Genomic DNA, 19,230 nt, shown 5'->3' with positions numbered 1-19,230 from the left:
CCCTGATGACCCAGTGGGAAGTGAGGGCTCCTGCTGTCATTTCTGCTACTTTTTACAGATGGATAAAACTCAGAACTCAATACAATGTGCTTTTGGTCCAAATTCAAGCTTGACTGCTCCTACGAGATCATATGAGATTTTCAATTTCTCTCTTACATCTGGCCAAACTGAACTGGCACGGGCTTCCCTCCAGCCTCTCAGGACATCAGCTCTTACAGTGAGACAAGACTCAGTTGCTGCATTTGTCTCACAGTTGAGGCATCTGTTGCTCCTGAACATCTTTATGGAGGGCTTGGTTCAGTCTTACTGCATAGGCAATACAGCAGTTTTCTGATGTTTCTGATGTTTTCTGCGTCCTTAATCTCCTATTGCCTCCTGAGATTTTCTACAAACTCCTCAGTTCTCTGCTCTCCTGCATTCACCCTCTTCTGCAAAATGTGTAATTAAGGGATGATCATCCATGTTCTCAATGCTCCTGAACAAACCCTTCTGCTCCCTGTTGACCTAATGAGCCACTGTGGGCCTGGGGCAGTTTGCTGCTGCCACGTGAGCTCCAGTTACCCAAACACTTGGCTCTTTGCTTCCCTTGGGATGCAACCCTTGGGATACAAGAATATTATTCTTTGCTCAGTCAACATCAAGAAAGGCATCATTTCACTTCATTGTGCCCCAGCTGGGAATCGAGGGCTCTGCATTCATGAGTAGTCCAGACGTGTGGTTTAGGAAATGGTCCATTTTATTAGGAAGGACAATTTTCCAAATGTAGACATGGGGCTCAGAGTCTGGTGTGTCTCCTCTTTCTTTTCTAAGTCTAAATTGGCAGTAAGTGTGTCCCAACTGGAGGCTGAGAATGACTCCAACAGACACAGAAGTTCCTGTCTGGACAGAGAAAAATGCAAAGGAATAAAGACAGACACCGTGTTCCTGATTTCCCAGCCCATCAGGATGCTGCACAGCCACCCATTCACCGTAACTTAGTGGTGGACAGAGGAATATTTAATTTGCATTTTGGATAAATTCTTGGACAGACAGTTTTTTCTCTTGGAAAGAATCCAGCCCTTATTTCTTCCTCCCCTTCATCTCTCACGATCCTCCCCTGCCTGCCTGTCCCTGCTGCACCAGACATGCTCTCCTTTCACAGAGTTACTGACCAGAAAATTGGCGAGGGCAGGAGCCTGGGGAGGTGGATAATCCCGCTCCAAGGCCTCCTGCCCACACTTACCTTGGCGTGACCCCGGGCTGGCAGTGGCCAGGGAGGCAGGTGGAATGGGAAAGCTATCCCTGACACTCCAGGCTACTGGAGGCAGCAGGGCAGGATCCTGCCACTGGACACAAGGAAGAAGAGATTTATGATGACGGAGGGAGGAACTCTACGTGCCCTCCTCCCCCTGATGAACTTCAAAGTAGGCAAGGGGTGTGACATCACACTTGGCGCAGATTTTCCCAGGATTATTCATGGATTTTTGCAAAACAAACTTTATCTGTTGATCTGGAGTCACAGATAAGGTCCTTATCTGACCTTAGGAAAATCCTTTCAGCTAGAGGGGCAGGCACTGCATCCTCTGCTCCCAGAGGACTCATTTAACTCTGGATTTAATCTGCTAATGAGGCCTGCCCCGAGGTCGGAGGGGAGTCAGAGGGAAGAGTTTTGCTGCTGTTGGACTAAGGTAAGGCTGCCTAACAGAGACCTGCACTGGCTTCGTGCCAGAAGCCCCAATCCTGCAGGGCCAAAGCCTGACTTTCACCATAACACAAGAAGAGTTATGCTTCTGGCCACCGCAAAATCAGATAAAGCCACTAATTTATATAAACTGGTCTAGATTGAAACTGCAATGAACCACAATATAAACACGTGATCAATGCTTCCAGAGACTGAAGGATATTACTGGTGCAGGACACAAGGTTAGAGCTAACTGTACATCATTTACAAGGCTAGTTAACTTGTTTGGTCCGATTTTATTGCTAGCACAATTCAAGAACAGCAGCAAAGGAACGCTGCCCTTTTACATCATCAATTATTTTGGCACTGTATCTTCAGCAAACCTGCTGTGCTAGAATTTCTGCCTCCAGTGAGCTGGAGCAGTACTGGAAAGGTGTCCCACCACAAACTTCTGAGACTGAACATCTGCTATTTCTAGGCACTCCCCTTGGGTTATCTGGGCTGTATTTGAGTAAAGAACTGTTCACCCTTGGTCCTTTACAACACAAGGTGAGCTGTGATTAGCAGATATAACTTCCATGCCGAAAGTTTCTCCATTTTACGATTCATAAAGCAATTCTCTGATATAATCTGAAGACACTGAAAGATTAAAGTGTTGCAGAGACACGAATGCCCTTCCTGCCTGATCTCATTATTGCTGCCTCCACAAATCAACCACAACTCCCAGCCCCAGATCAGCAGAGATAGGAAGTAGTTGGTAGGTCAACACATTTCATTCCCCCTTTGAACCTCCTTCCTAGTCCAGTGGAACAAAAGTTGCTCTGTGTGAGCTGGTATCTGTAATTGCACAGACCTTTGTTCAAACACAGAAAGCCTTTCTGCGCCCAACACTCAGGGTTCCTGCATACTTTTAGGAAGTACAAAGTGTAGATAATCCACTGAAGTATGCCAGTCTTATCCCCCTATATTTACAAAGTCTGGTAGTACTAACTCACAGCCTGTCCTCCGAAAAAATGCATTCCAGTGTGACCCATAATCCTGGCAGAGTTTTGCATATCGTGAGAAAGGGAGGCTAAATCCCACAGCCTCAAAAGCTCCATGTCTTTTGCCTGTCAATGGCAAAACGGTTTTCTCCTCCACCCCTTCCCCTCTCTTGGCCCCAGGCAAAGGCAGACAAGTTCTTTCAGGAGTTCTCCATGGGAGAGGCAGCTAAAGGCAGATTACTGGAAGAGGGAAAGGTGTAGCCCTGCAGTGTGAAAAGCCAATCTTTGCTTTAGAAAGGGAAAAAAAAACCTTGTGATGCCTGAAGTAGGTCAAAATACTTAACCCAGCCCCTTAGTGACACTTTTATAAAGGTAAGCAAACAAAGCAGGCCAGTGGCAAATTTTTCTCAGCTCCCACAGTGAGTATCAAAGCTGCAAGGGACAGGTATGAGAAAGGTTGCACGTTAACATGGAGAATCAAGAGAGTAAGCCTGTTTTTCTATTTTACACACAAGCCTTTCTAGATTACTATTTAGAAGTTGTAAAGTCTGTAAGAATTGAATTTAAATTTAATCCTGCCACCCTGGTAAACACAAGCCACAGACTTTATTATAAACTGGTTTGAGTTAAGGCCAGGAGTAACACACAGTAATGAGATTAAAAGTTAGGGCTAAAGAGACTTCAGAAGGAGACTAAAAGAGTGAATTCCAATCCTTTTCGTCTAGAGGCAGAATTTTTATTACTTTATATGTTGACTTAGCACTCAATGGGATTAACATTATTCACCTAAACAACAGTCAATTCCAGTTGTACCCCAGTCACCCTTTTTTTCCTCCGAAAGAAACCAAACAGCACCTAAAAAAATTACAGAGGAGTATGTCAACACCTGCCTGCTATTCAACAGAGACCTTCCTTGGAAAGAAAATGTGTGATTTTCTGTCTGCACACAGGCATTTAAGACCAGCTCCCCCTAAAGAAGGGAACAAATGCCCACTGTTCTCCCAGTCAGGACTATTTAAGGACAGGTGGCCCCTTGCTGACTTTTTTTTTCCAATGTTTTTTCCAATTGCTTTCGTCTGCAGCACGAACTGCTACTCCAGACTGCCTTGGGAGCGACTCTTCCCAGCTCTGCTCGGAGCAGAGGAGGAAGGGGAAGGGTGAGGGTTGTTTGCAAGGAGAGGTCAGGCAGGAGTCAGCCTTTACAATCCCATTAACGCTGGGACAGGGTCAAACCGAGTGCACGTTCCAACAAAAAGCACCAAGTGGCCACAAACTGTCACCCTGCAAAGGTCCCTGGAAGCATCTGTGGGGGAAGAAAGGACAGACATTTAATGGTGAATGTCTTGCCACACCATGTGTGAGAACCGGCCGCTGCTCCAGGGATCCAAAGCACACAAAGAGATATCCCGCAGTAAAATTCTCTGGCTGGAGAGCAGGAAGAAGTGGCGTATCTGGGGGTGGGGAGAGGGGTAATGTTAGAAAAGTTCTGTATTTGAGGTAAGGGTTTGGAGACATCCACCAATAGAAATATAATACTCCACCCTGCAAAAATAACTAGTGTGCTGCTGCCGCCTCCGTTTGCTTGGCATGGCATCCCTATAATCCAGACTCCTATAAAAATGTCCACAGAGATCTCAGGAAATTGTGGGGAGGGTAAATATGCAGGTGCAGAAAGCCCTTCTGTCCTGCATGCACAACAGACAGGATGAAGGGATAGAAAGTCAGTAAATAACATTTCAAAGGGGAAAAAGAAATTACTGCCATGGTCATACAGGACATTTCAGCATCACTGAAGGTTTGCTGTGTGCACATTTTCCTTCCAAAATGCTGCATTATTATTTTTACTTATTGGATACAACTCTACAGGTAAAGAATTCTTACCATGTGGCAGGCTAAAAGTTCATTGTAACAGAGTTAAACATTTACTACAACACAAAGTTATGTCTACACCGAACAGTAACTGTTTGTTTTTGGAAAGCTAAAGAAGTCCGAAAGTTTAGAGTACAGGGTAATGTTAGAAGAAAGGGACATGTGGAATTAAAAAGTGGCTCCAATACAGCATTATTTCACCTCACTAGGCAAAACTGCCCACAAGTTGCCTCTTCAACCAACAATTAACTGAAAAGTCTGCACTTCTAAACTAACAAAATGGAAAAATCTGACAATATAAATGTATGGAAAAGAAGAATTAAAGAGCTACAAACTGGGTGCTAGTTGGTTGAAGTGGATTCTTCTTTAGAGTTTGCCTTTCTATTTCTGAGACAAATTCTGCAGCAGAGCAGCCTAACCTTGAAATGTTGAAATGCTGGGTGGTTTTAAGTTCTAGTGGAGAGGGCTGGGCACTGCATCCCCCCAGGGACAGCACTGACTCCTAGGCTAGACCCTGCACAGCTTATAGAAGCATCAATCATGCTGCATTACCAATTTAAAGAATTGTCAGCTTTAATTCAGGACACCTTCAGTTTTGCTCTAAGCTAAATCACGATGAGCAATTCACCAGCACTTCACTTATTTTGGGGAATATAAAAAAAATCCTCTACAAGCTCTGTAAAAATAAAAAATACAAATTTATCAATTAGATGCTATACTCAAAACATCACTGAAAAGAAAAACTAGGGAAGGGTTTAAATTTGTTAAGCTTGGAGAAGGATTGCAACAAAAACAGCCATGGAAACCTAAGGGTGAATAATGTTCCCAATGCTGTCATTATAAACTGCCCTCCAGAAAGGGCTAAAATATGCTCCAGATCATCCATGTACATAATAGGATTCAGCTCTTGACTGAAAAAATAACTTCTCCCGTGAGGCTACTGGAGAAGTACTGGAGTTAAAATAGCCTGCCTTAAATTTGTGTATAAATTGAACACCAGCAACTGCTCCAGACAAGCTCCCCTACAAGCCTTTCTTTGCCTCCAGCAAAAGAGAGCTGCTACCATTTTCAAACCATATAAAAGCCGTCAAAAGGTGCCTTTCTTATAAGAATTTTAGTCAAAGAAATAAAGGGCACTGCTTAAGAAGAAAGCTTCAATATTGAAATGCTTAACTGGTTGCCTATCTTTTCATGTGCTTTTCAAAATGTTATTTTTTAATGGTGGCTGTTGCTATGCAACAGGGCAGAATCTCTAAAATCTATTCATGTGTTGTACAAATGGCAGTTTTCAGGACATATTTAACTCTCTCAGTCTATTAAGTCAAAGAAGGAGGATGGGAATCAGAGGACTGTAAGCTCCCAGAGCACACACACCCCCAGGGGTACAGCATGGCTTTAAAAAGGGTCTTTCACTGATTACACAATTTTTTTCAATACACTTTTAAGATAAAGAAGCTACCTTGCTTACAAAAAATGTGAAAACCAGCACAGCTCTGGTTAAATAAAATGATATCTAAATGTAGAAACAAAAGTTATATATATGTTCATTACTTTTATCCAGAAATGATCAAAGCAATTCTAAGCAGATTCTGCCACAATGGCAGTTATTAGAACAAGAGGGGCTGGTAAGGCAGTCACAAATCCAGCTTTAGCATATTCCTAACTTATAGCTGCCTGGAAGTTACCGTCCTTTGGATGTGATTGCATGCTTTTCAGGCCACTGCAATGCAAAATGAAGTTAATTCTCTTCAATGTGAACATATAATCAATTAACTTATCACAGACCATGAGACAAACCTGACTTTCCAATAAAATAAACGATATAATGTACCTGGTCAGTAACTGAGATTTAGCCGAGGGGCAGAAATAGAATATTGAGTGACAGTAATTCTCGGTGTGTTCAAAGGCAGTCACAAGCACAGCTCTTTGCCTGAAGAGTTCCCTCCCTACCAGCAGCTTCAGAGCATTGGGGATCTGGAGACTGCTCCAAGAAAGTGTGTGAAATTTAGCCCTAAAAAACAGGCTTATTTTTGGTTGACTCACATTCACTGTAGGACAATCTTCGCTTCCACTTAAATATAAGTGACAAACCCAACTGAAGTAATGGCCTGAAGGACAGCAATCCCCATGTGCAGCAGTGGGAGATCTGGGATGGATTGCCAGTGTTGGAATTGCACTCAGAAACATGGATCCTGAAACAAGTAACACCACTTGGCCTAAAATCTGAGACTCAAATGCAAACCAAAAGTGTTTTAACTGATTTTACTGATTCCAGTGCTAAAGAAGCCATTCTGACTTCATCCCGAATATATCAACTCCCTCTGAAATGGATCCTTTTTCAGTCTATAACCAGCATTCTGATTATTTAGTCCCATTACAATTTCAACAACAACTTGAAATTGTGTAGTCTATAATTTGATATAATTTATTTTTAAATGTAATTTATTTTCAGTGGGCAAGAATTTTCTATCTCTTATTGTCCCTTTCAAGTCAGTGAGGAAGAGAAACTAAAATCCCTTTACAGATATAAGATGCTCTTCTAAATTTATGATTTTGCACAAATGCTGGACTAAGATGAAACCGTGTTAGTGGTCAAAGGCATCAGGAAAGCTCAGTGAGAGCTGTAAACAAGTGCAGTGATGTCAGGAGGAGCTGGCTGACCCACTGCTGAACTCTGGGCTCTGAAGTACACGCAAGGTGCCAGATCCCTTTCCCACACATGTGTGCACACATACACACACATCCCCCTCCTTTCAGCAGAAAAGGTGTCACAGAACAATCTGCCACAGTTGCACATCATCATCCAGGGAAATAAACCCTGGAACCCCTTTTGACGGCTAAAGAGTTTGCTTTTGAAGAGACAAACCTACTTCCATAAGCACATCAAATATAAACACAGCACGGACAGCAGTCTCTAAGGGGCCTGGATTACAATCCAATAACAAGCAGCAGAAAGCTACAGCATTGCACAAGCAGCACATCCCAACCCCAAAATCAAACAGCTTGGTTCAGCGAGGCAGGACTTCTGTGTTTCCCAAGGGCCTTGGAAATGTTCTGACATAATTCCTGACAGCTCACTGTGGCCAGAGCCAGCCCTGAGCTATTACCATTTGGGAAAGAAGCACTTGTACCAGCTGGATGTCTTTAATATCCCACTTGGAAGCATGACCTGTCTCCTTAAGGCAGTAAGCTGAGTCTGTCCTCACTGGGAAGGTTTTTTAGGAGCTGGGTACAGGGAATTTGACGTTGTAGTCAATGTCAAACCAAGCTGGTGAAAGGGGATGTCAGGATTTTCTGTTCCCTCTCCACCAAGCTTTGCCCAGGGAAGTGCTGATCAGAGACAAACTGTCTGTGTTTACTGCCAGCAAGGAGACTGAAATGACAGGTAGAAGACAAACACTAATTTAATGTTCATGTAGAAAGTATCTGTCTTCCCACTGTTATTGCTGATCCATTCTGTTGAAGGTCATGGAAAGAGGAACTGCTCAGTGTCTTTAGAGCAACACTCTTCACTGCCATAATTTAGGCCTGGCATATTTGAGTTTTTTCTTGAGGTCCAGTAAAATGATTACCTAAGAATTTCGGCTTTCAGGTAAAGTAGTGCAAGTTTGTCAGCTCCTCAGACACTAAGAAAATCTTGGGCGTACCTAGTGATTCAAAGAGCAAATAGAACAAACCCCAATTATAAGCACACAAAAGATGATGGTTGAGTGGTGACTCCTGACTTCTTAATGTAGGCCTGGCCATAAAGGAGACATTTGCTCCTCAGTGAAGCTTCCGAGAAACACTGAAGAAACACTTCAGTGCCTGAAGTTTGACTCTCTGATACAGGCCAGTGCTCGAAGTTTCGACACCAAGATTCTAGTCCAGGACTTACTGGAAAAGAGGACCTACCAAAAAGGCAAACAGCACCCATGGATACACTTGTGCTGCCCAAGAGAAGGGATGATGATGACTGAATGAAAAGTCAAGTTTGAACTCCATTTGCACCTACTTTAAAAGGGTCTTTCACTGAGATAAGGGAAAAAATACACTGTTATCCAGGTCACACCAACTGCCACCCACCTTTATACAGACTCTTTGCAATCTGTGGCTAAAACTATGTCATACTACAGGATAATCACAGCCAGAATCTTTCCAGGCATCATTTTTATACCACTTCAAAATATGTATAATTTTATGTTGGTTAAATGTACTCAGAGGTACAACTGTCACTGATCACACACTGAGAGCCAGGTTTACCTCACAGGCACACACCTAAAGCACAATTGATTCAGCAGAGCTGCATTTGTGCTTTCAAACATGATTTTATTGCTATAAATGGAGCACTGACACATTTGCTCAGGCAGTGTAAGACAACAGAAATCCCTATGTTAACCAAAACAAATAAGCTCTGCAGCACTGCAGTCAATAAATTGTAATTAAGAAGGCGGCAAGAAAAGGGTGGCTGTCCACAAAATTCCATTGTAATTATGCATAGTTTATGGCTAAGATAATGGGATGAACAATTTAAATTAATTACAAACTCTGCCAAGGTACCCATCTATTCCCAAGTCTATTAATTAGAATCAATTTTATCCCCACTGGGATAAAGGTCAAACAACATGTATTTGACCCTTTTCTCCTGGCGTCAGTGTTATCAGCCAATGGATCTGGCAGTGCCTGGGTCTGACTTGTTCGACTCTTCAGGATGTTGACAGGATGCTTTGAAGAACAGAGTCTGGGCCCAGCTAAAAGATCTCTAATAATTTCTGCTTTATATTCCTGATAAGCACAGGTTTAAAAATGCCAGAGCTTGTTCGCTCTCGGTGGTCAGCTCTGAGGCTGTTTTTCTCTGTCTTGAAGAGTTTTTCTTTTCAGTCTCCCTTTCCTGCAGAAAACCTTGAAGCAGCAATCATGTTAGATTTGTGCTTTCAATTTGGGCCAGGGATCAAAGTGAAAGTGAACACTAAACACTAACTAGCATTTGTTAGTGGATTTTAAAACAAATACTCTAACTCATCCTCAGTACTCAAATACTCAATAATCATTAACTGACATTTTCAAACTGCCCAGAAGGAAAGATACAGAATTTCTAGACCCTTGTCCAATTTTATTGGAAGGAAATCAAGAGAACTGTTGCCTTTTTTCCTTCTGCCCATCATTCCTGTAGAATCAATCAACTGGCTACTTCGGTGAACTTCATCATTATCATCTATTTGTCCTCTTTTTTTTTTTTTTGCCTTAATATTTTCATCCCTCTCAGGTTACTGTCAGGCTGAGTTCCTGATCTTGGCTTTGGCAGTTTGATGTAAAACAAGATAGTTCTTGATGTACCAGCTTTGAATGCTGCTGATCTTTTGAGAAATGGAATTCAGAGTCTATTCAGAGTTTTCTAAGTTCCTCCTTCATAATTTTACTATCCACTGCATAGTATTGCCCTAATAAAGCAGGTTTCCACAGCAGGCTCAAAAATAATAAAATCTTTGATTCCTTTAAAATGTTTTTAGTCAAATGATTAGGACTGTATGCACGGATTATGGTCACTCTTAAAGCAAATTGCTGTGCCTGGCTAATTAAATTAGACATTAGCTCAACAGCATGTTTGATTCTTTTATAATGCAGTAAATACTACCTACAGTGCTTCAGATGGAAATAGTTCTACAAATCTGAGACTTTTTCCTAGCCTGTGCCAGAGCCATGACATAAATGCAACATAAATACACAGCAGTACTTTTACAAGTCACTGTAGGTGATGAAACAATGCAAATAAAATAGGGATGAATCACTTCAGATAAGTAACATGAAACATTATAGACCAAAACCTTCCTATCAGCCCTGAAGTTCAGAAAATCTGCCTTTTTCCTTTCTGTGGTACAAATAAGACTGAGAATTACGGAATCAGGGTATGGTTGAGGCTCTGGACCTCTGCATGTCCTCTGGTCCAAGTCCCTGCTCAAGATCAAACACCTCATCTACTGCTTTGACCAGGTCAGCTCATTTTGAATTTCACTGCCTCATCCTCCAGCTTGCCAGATCTGAGCCTCTGTTTTTACTTTCAAGGTATTCACTTTCACTTCACCCATGTTCCCATCACTTTTCATTTAGCATCAGGTCTCCTACTGCAGCCTTTACCTCCCAGCATTAATTTTTAGAACAACCTGTCTGTTTTCTACCACACGTCCTGCACCTCTCTAAACATTCTTCAAAACCCTTTACTGCTGCTTTTCAAACCCCACCTTAAAACTTCCATTGCTGTGATGCCTCCCCCAAAACTTTAAAGTGGCTCAACGAGTGGTGCTCCAGACTCTGGCTTTAATTAGCAGAGAGTTCTGTGTTGGTACTCATTGTGGCCTTTTGGTTTTTATTTCTACTGTCACATTTATTTATTTTATCCCTGCCAACCCTGAGGCCAGCATTATCTTTTGCTGTTGTTCTTATAGAGCACATTTAGCATCTTTATGCTAAACAGTGTGAAGTCAGTTTTTGAGGCACTGCAATGGCATTAATATATAACCTCATCCTTAAAACTTTAAGACTTTTTACAGCATTGGCATAGTCCTTGTATTTAGTGAGAAGCCTCATTTAACTGCCCTGATGCCAGACCTTCAGCATGTTAAAAAGTGCTGGATCTTGGTGTGCCAACACAGCATGGTCTCATTGGGACACTATTTTCTCATGACATCACCATATCCCGATGGGAGATGACAAGCCTGTAACACGAAGTTCCACTTCTTGTTAACATTATTTATTCTCCTTACAACATACCCACCAACAAAAAACAGGTATGCTCCAAATCATAAGTTAAAACAGCTCCAGCCCAAGCTGCTTCACAGACACCAAAGATCTGAGAGCTGATAAATTCTGGCAGTGCCTGCCAGGCAGAGACACTTATTCAGCATGTTATTCCAACTGCTGGCCTTGGCACCAGCACCCAGCACAGGCTTCATGCCATCGCAGCCTGGGACTCGAAACAAGGTCTCTTCTGCCCATCCTTAAATCCAATCAACAAAGTAGGGAGCTGCCAACAGGAAGCCATTAAATAAAGCTGCCATCAGGATATAATCTTTGGAGAAATAAAGCCTTTCTGGAGACCGTAAAGCCACCCAATCAGATCTGTGCTCTTATAGTTTACCAAAAGTTTCAAATTAATGTATTATTTTGCATGACATGGAAAAACATTCACTCCTCAGTTCTTCTCACGTACTTCTGGTTGCTGGTAAGTTGTGACATGCTCTAATAGTTCACTGTAAGATTAAGTGCTTAAATTTAAGAAAGATTAAAGTAACCATCATTTAACATATCCCTGAAGCTGCTGCATTCCTATGGTGGTTTTTTTCTAACCACACACAACAGGACATTAATCACCTACAGCCTGATATTTGCACTACAGGTAAATATTCTCATTGCACTACAATATCTACAGCATAGAATATGTGCACTTTCCTTTTAGATTACATTATCTTTTTCACATAATGTCAGATTGCTTTTTCCAAATGGTTACTTACTTTTTTGCATTTCAAAATGACTGCAGAGAAAGCCATTAGACACGTGGGCTGTATGTCACTGTGGTACCACCACAGGGCAAGAAAAGCATTCAGAATGGGCACAGATGCTCACCTGGCAACAACTGTATTAGCATTGAAATCTAAATATATATATATGTGTAAAAATTTTACACTGAGTCTTTTAAAAATTATTATCCACCAGGCCACCTTAACACAGTGCACCACACTAGCATATTGCACTGCGTAATGTACATCAGAATTGCATCCATTTCTTTTACAAAATTAATTTTAAAGGCTTTCTGACTTCATTACGATAGGTCATGATGCCTGTTAAAAACAAGTACATGGTGATTAATCAGATTCTGAGGAAAATCAGGTCCTCTCAGCTCTGAAGGCATGTAATTTTAAACCAGTTCTTTTCCTTCTATCAGGACTAATCTTCTCTGGGGTGGCCAGATCAGGTCTAGTCATGTTCTGAGCTGAGAAGGAATGAATGTGTCAGAAATCAGTTATTACTTGCAGAACAAAAGTGTCTCCTTGACAACTGGCCCAGCACAATGGATTTTAAAGCTGACAGACGCAGAAGGGCTTGCTGGGATTCCTGCAGAGGTCTCATGCCTTCCCATCCCTTCCCCACTCCCCCAGCACATGGTCAGGAATTATACACCTTTGTACATTACAAAAGGAAGGCTTCCAGGTTTGGAACACTACAGCCCTTCTGGATGAAGTCCGGGGCACATTTCCATTCCTGTCTGCCAGGAATTTGATGCCAGGCAAGAGATACTCTCCAGTGCAGTTTAGTTAAGAGTCTTCTAGAGGCCCTGAAAGTGCAACCAGAGATGAATGTTTGAGAGTGACCAATATTTTAAGTCATTTTGGAATAAGAACTCTTACTAAATCCATGGGAGACACTTATAGCTTTTGTCCTGCACCTCAAAAAAAGGTGCAGGACAGTAGCAGTGGCTGTCTTTTGCCCTCACTTCAGGAGATCGGTATTGTAATATCCAGTCTAGTCACAGTGCAGTTAATCCTTGATCATATAGTATTGGTATGTGTTATAAAGCTTTTAGAAGACATATACTAATTCATACAAATCAGGACAATAATATAGGGGCCCTTCACTTAAGAGTTGGACTCAATGATCCTTGTGGGGTCCCTTCAAACTCAGAATATTCTGTGAAATAATATGTCAACATGATTCATAAAGACCAAAGTGAAATATTCGTAGGCCTACAGATGCAGTTTGTGTGGGAGGAGTGTGCCATTGATAAACTCATTTCAAAACTTGCCAAATTTTCCATTACTGGGAATACAAGTCTAAATTCTAAGACCTGGTAGCATTTTTTTACGTAACCTCTCTCCAATACTCTCAGCCTAAACACAAAATAGCCTCAAATCTCACAGAGCTAAACCCCTCCAATTATACAAGGCTTTCAAGCACTTGTAGTTCCTCTGAGGTTTTCAATTCTGTTGGAGAAAGTGGAACACTGAGGGAAGCTCCAGGTTCCAACAGCAGTGTGGACTTGCACAGCTCTCATCCTTGGTGCTCCCCAATTGCCACTGAACTGAAAGAGGACAGCACAACCAAATGACAAGAAATCTTCCAAAATGCAGACACTGAGGTCTGACTTTGGAAAATGTTGTGAAAATACTGATGGAAAGAACAGCTGAGATTTTAGGGTTGTTAGGCTTTTTTGGAAAGGCCCAAGAAACTCTTCCAAAGTCACTGTCAGATAAACAAGAATACTACATTACATATCAGAGTGGGGGAATCTGTTTCTGTCCTATCATTAACATCTTTTTCAGTTACTTTTATTAGGTTTTGTTGACATTTAAAAATGCAGAATGCCTACGAATCAAGCATCCCCTTCCTGTTCAATCACACCTCAAATTAGATAATCTGTGAACAAAGTAAATTAAAATGACAAGGAAAATTTTTAGAGATCAAGGTTTCCTAGATGAAAACCTAACAAAGAGCAAGACATACAAAAGACATAGGAATCAAAAGTTTTTCACTAGAGACCATCAAAACCACAGCTGACAATTCCCTGGCAAAGGCACTATAATGAAACTTCTGTAGGAAAAGCAAATGGCTTTGAGGAAACCAGGAGCAGTTTCCCACTCTACTGAGCAGTGAATGAACCCATTCAGTCCCTACACCCCCTGACTGTTCACATCTGCAGAGGGTTGTTCTCCAACACAAGAAATACTGTTCAAAGGGGCCAGTCTTCCCAATATTAACTGGATTATACAGTACAGTCTTTGCAAAACACCATTAGGCTTTGGAAGTGGATTTTTATTTCATAGGCATTAAATCATAAACTCATAAAAGTCTCTCCTTCTCCCATTTCATTAACACAGACATTCCCTGCCATTCTGGCTCACTAGAGTATCACCAGCTATGAGCCTTGAGAGAGCTACCAGTGTGTGAGACTGAGGCAGAGGTGATGCTCCATTGACCAAATACTTTTAAGGTACAGTCAAATTCTCAAGAGTTAAAGCAGGCAACAGTGAGGATTTTGAATTTTGCAAGCAACCAAGAAGGAACTGAAAGCAGAAAGTTAATTTCTCCAGCAATTCAGCCACAGCAAAGTAGCTTCTCAGCCAGCACTTATGAATCTGGACACATCTCTGGCAAGTTGGATTACAACACTTGAGCACTTCCGGAGAAAAGTCAGTGCTGTTCATCCCTCATAATAATACTAACATGTCCTGGATCATCTGTGACCACTTCATCTCTGCATACAGCTCATTTACATGCTCTTGGCTTTTTCCAGAAGTGCTCCAGGAAGCATTTCAATACACAGTGCCTCCCAGGACCAAGTAGTTCTTGACAACTACTTGAAATTACAAATGGAGTACGGATCCTTTGACTTGTCAGTGTACACCTGAACAGGGATGATCTGATTATTAAAGTCTCTCATGGCCTAAAAATTGCTGACCGTCTTAATTGAAAAAAACAGAACATACACTTCTGAAACTGCAAGTAGAACTGGCACTGCTTTGTGCCCTTATTGGCCATTTCTTTGGAGAGGCCAATGAACAACTGTGAGAAAAAAAACATCACCTGAGAAGGAAATGTCTCCTAGACATTTATCTATCCAAGTCACATTTGAGGAACAGTGGCAGAGCAATGGGGGTAAAGAATGAGAATCAGTATGGATTTACAAGATCATGCCCAAGAGACTTCCATTCCATTAGATTGAGAATTTTAGTCTCCATGCTCATCAATCAAGCAGAAGACATTGTATTTCTATTCGCATGAACCCTTTTGGGATTTATTTCTTGTCATCTTCATAGCTTTAAATGCAAGATCAAATTTGACAGTAGAGGAGTTGCAGATGTGACAATTGATAATCTTGTGAGATACAACATTTGCCACCTTGCGTGAAAATGGCTCCAATACATCTCACTTGTGAGCAACAAAACCAGCCTCTGAAACTGAGTGTAAGATGAAATCCCATCCAGCCTAATTACCAGAGAAGTTTCATATGCTCACAGTCCCAACTAACTTATCTTTCTGAAGATTGTAATCTCAAAAATATGGTTATATATCGCCGCCTACCTCCAAAACCCCGCCACTATGTCTGTGTGCGCAGGCGCTGGGAGCACTTGGTCAGGACACGCTGCACACCCTCCACCAGAACGTGAGCCCGCGGCACTGCTGCCAACCGCCTCCATGGCACGCTGGGCTTGGCCCCAGAATTCCACGCCTTTGCTGGCAGTCTTTTTCTAAACCTGGAATATGGTGACTACACCATCTGATAATCAGAATCTGTTCTAAGTTATTTATTATGATCAATAATTCAAGCTTAGCATATTATTGTAAAACTGTTAAGAGTGTAAAAAGAGAAAACCAGTCAATTTTCACAAGCCTTATCAAAAGATGACTTGCTAGACATTGCAAGCCTTTTTCATTTCTTTTTGATTGTCAAAGGCAAAGTGTAAAATTGAAGAGGAGTGCCAAGCAGAAGGTTGTGCACGGTACATGGAGACTGCATAAAATCCACAAATGTAGGGTTGAGCACAGAAGCAGGAAAGAAATGAAATCTCAGAGCAAAGGGAAAGCAAACTACCACATGTAGGTAAAATTGGCATTAAAACTGCTAAGGAGAATATGCCAACTTTGGTGTTCTCACCACAGGCTGACAGGCAATGCCACTACCAGGGGAATCAGAACTTGCTGAGTTCCGTATTTGACTGACTGGATACCATGATGTAACTGAAAAGAAAATCTAATTCAAATTGAGTCAATGCAAAGACTTAAACACCTTGATGACACACATGAAAACATCCCAAAAGGCAAAACACCCCAAAGTTCTAACCAATAACTAGCAACACAGAGTGTTTCAGAACATCATATGAGACAAGTACAAAGGTTCCCAATAATTATTCTCATTTATTCTTTCCTTGTACAATACATAGAGATTTTGTAGATAGGACACACAGATAGACTACAGTCTGTGTCTGTTTACAGTAATTCCATCCTCAGCTCTCTCTCAAACAGCCCTGTCTCCTTTTGGCCCCTGCCCCCTGGCTCCTCAGGGCCATTGTTCAGCTCCCAGCTCAACTGCAGCAAAACAGCTCTTAAATGTACTGTAGAAATGGTGGCACTTTAATGCCAGAGCTCAGCATAGCAACCAGCCGCCCTAAATAAATAAATAATGAAGCGTGGTATTCCAAGAGATAATATAAATACACTTTCAGCAAATTGCTTGGGTCCAAAGGTCAGTCAACTTGTTTGCTCTGACTCCCAGAATGTGTAAATCTCAACATGATGTTTAAACACAAACACAGACAAACATCAAAGTTCAATGCTGACATATTTTACACCTCCGAGTTACATGCCAGAATAGCTCTGTACCACACAGAGAAAACTGTAATGCATGTGTAAGGAAGTGACAAAACACTATCCTGAACTAAATCCAAATTTTTTTCTTTAAATAGCCTCTCATTCTGTATTTTTCCTCTTCTTTCTTCTCTATTTACTCTCATTCATCCTCTCACACAGAGAAGTATTTGTGCAGCTGTCTAATTTCACCAGTCCTCCCCTCAATTACCAATAAAGGGGGAGATGAAACTTTCCGTCCCAAGACTCATTTCAGGGATGTGTTCCTGTATCCCCTGACTGATTCACACATAGGGACATACCTGTACTTACAAACCACAAAGTTTCAAGGTAAACCACCAATTCCTGAGCAAGAGAATGGACCCACCAGCTACGCTGGCACTTCTGGGCTCCTGTGCAGACAGACCACTCTCAGCTGCTCTCCTAAAGGAAACGTGCAAATAATCCTACAGCTCCCACTCAAGCCGTGCTGTTCTTGCTAGGTTCTCATTCATCTTCCATTTGAACAGCTCTGGGCTGCCCAAAAGTGAAATACAAGGGACTTCAGGAAGCACAAGAAATTAATTTCACAAATGGAAGCCCATCAGGGTGAAAGGGAGCGCTTTTCCCCACCATCCCAGAGCCACTTGCCCCTCTCCTCTGGGGTGATACACCTGGATATGATCCTGATAGATGAGGGCTCTCTGTACATGACCCCCATGACCAGCAGTGCCAGGAAGAAGCCCAGGAAACAGCAATGGAAGTGAGCACTGGCTCCATGCATGAGAATTGCTCAGCTCTCCTTCCCTTGCCACAGGAAACCTGGCTGAGGCAAAAACCTCTCCTTTGTCAGCAGAGGGGGATTTACGCGGGGGACCTTTCTCACCATCGCATTTTCACGGATGAGACAGGGAAAGGCAGGATGCAGGGATGGAGGAGTGGGCAACTTCTGAAATGTAATTGATGTAACAACTCAGTTCTGCAAAATGACAGCCTCTCTCACCTTTTCCAAGTGATCCCACCAATCCCACCTAGAGGTGAGGGAACAGGGCTCCCTGGCAGAGCAGCAGGTGGGCGCTCCCCTCCCCTCCCTGCTCACCTTCCTGGCTCCTCTCCTGGCGAATTCCCGGGCCAGGTGCCGGCCGATACCTCGGCCCCCGCCGGTGACCAGCACGTTCTCCTGGGACAGGTCTCGCAGCTTGGGTGGCAGCACCAGGCACACGGCAGCTTTCACCATCAGATACACCATCTGCACCGGGAACAGCAGCAGGGCGCCCAGCCACTTCCAGATCATCCTCTTCTCCCAGGCAAAGTTCTCTTCCAAACCTCCACAAAACCAAGCTGACAGAGGACGAAAAGCAATACCCTTCATGCACCCCTAGATGGGTGACAAGTCTTCAACCCCCTTCCAAAACTTGGGGGCAAGACGTTCTTGGACTGGAAAAATCCTTCTCTCCCCCTACAAAAAAAAGAATGTAGGAGTAAAGTAGTGCAGAAGATCAAGTCACTCCCCTGTTTCTGGATCGGTGTCCTCTGGGATTGTCACATGCAGGTAAAACGGTTTCCTTGCTTTTTAACAGGAGAGCTTTTTTTTAATTAAAAGAGAGAGAAAAAAAGAGTAAAATTAAAAGTAGCCATACATCCCTCCGCTGCAAAGACCCACATAAAAATCCAGGATCCAAAGGAAAGGTTTTTATATTTGGAAAAATAAAATAAAGCAGCCTATGTCTCCAAATTTCAGCCTGCAGTGCCTTCCAGGCAGCTCATTTCTATTCTTAGACTCAGGAAATTGCTTAAATAAGACAGAATTGCCAGGACCTTCTTTTTAAGAAAGGCTCTATTCAGGGTGAGGTTGTTGTTTTTGTTTTAATATCTATAAATATCTATAGACGTTCTGTCCTGAGCCGGCTGCAAAGGTTGAGCTGATCACCGCCTCTCTCTGCCCCCTCTCCCGGTTTTTTCACTTGGAGTGTCTGATCACAGAGCAGGAATTACGCCGTGCACTAGTTCAGCTCTGGCTCTTACTCATTTCTGCCTATTGCTGTCTCTGCCGCTCAGGGCCGCGGCGCTGGGGAGCTTTTATACCCCATTAATCCTGATTGACAGTTAAAGTGTCGGGGCGATTTCACTACTGTTCCTGGGAGTGGCTGCTGCTCTGCCCTCCCCCGCCGGCCGCCGCCGCGCCGCGAACTCGCTGCGGCTGGGCGGGCGCTGCCGGCGCGGCCAGCAGGGCCACCTGCGGGCACCGTGGGCCAGCTGCGGAGACCTTGGGCCAGCTGCAGGGACCCTGGGCATGCTGTGAGCACACTGAGCTTGCTGCAGGCGTGCTGGGCGTGCTGCGGGTACACTGGGTCAGCTGCGGGTACCCTGGGCGACCTGCGGGTACACCCTGGGCCACCTGCG

General features: G+C 42.9%; 1 protein-coding gene across 4 annotated transcripts in view; it reads right to left on the bottom strand.

The window, feature by feature from the left end:
• DHRS3 (dehydrogenase/reductase 3) overlaps positions 1-18,894 on the bottom strand; it is a 30,469-nt gene extending 11,575 nt beyond the window's left edge. The window contains exons 1-2 of one of the 4 annotated variants that reach the window (XM_032131507.1): positions 18,646-18,894; positions 17,927-18,286 (exon numbers count right to left, since the gene is read on the bottom strand). In XM_032131507.1, coding sequence (XP_031987398.1) covers positions 17,927-18,199 — 273 coding nt within the window. In that variant the 5' untranslated portion in view covers positions 18,200-18,286; positions 18,646-18,894. Of the gene's footprint in view, positions 1-1,222; positions 1,317-15,564; positions 17,253-17,926 lie in introns of those variants that run through there. The other 3 variants (XM_032131505.1, XM_032131508.1, XM_032131509.1) reach the window with 3 other exon arrangements.
• Between the last annotated feature and the right edge of the window lie 336 nt (positions 18,895-19,230).

The sequence above is a fragment of the Corvus moneduloides genome, chromosome 22 (genome assembly GCF_009650955.1).
Source record: "Corvus moneduloides isolate bCorMon1 chromosome 22, bCorMon1.pri, whole genome shotgun sequence".
In the NCBI taxonomy this organism is placed as follows: Eukaryota; Metazoa; Chordata; class Aves; order Passeriformes; family Corvidae; genus Corvus; species Corvus moneduloides.
This window is presented reverse-complemented; position numbering and strand designations above follow the sequence as displayed.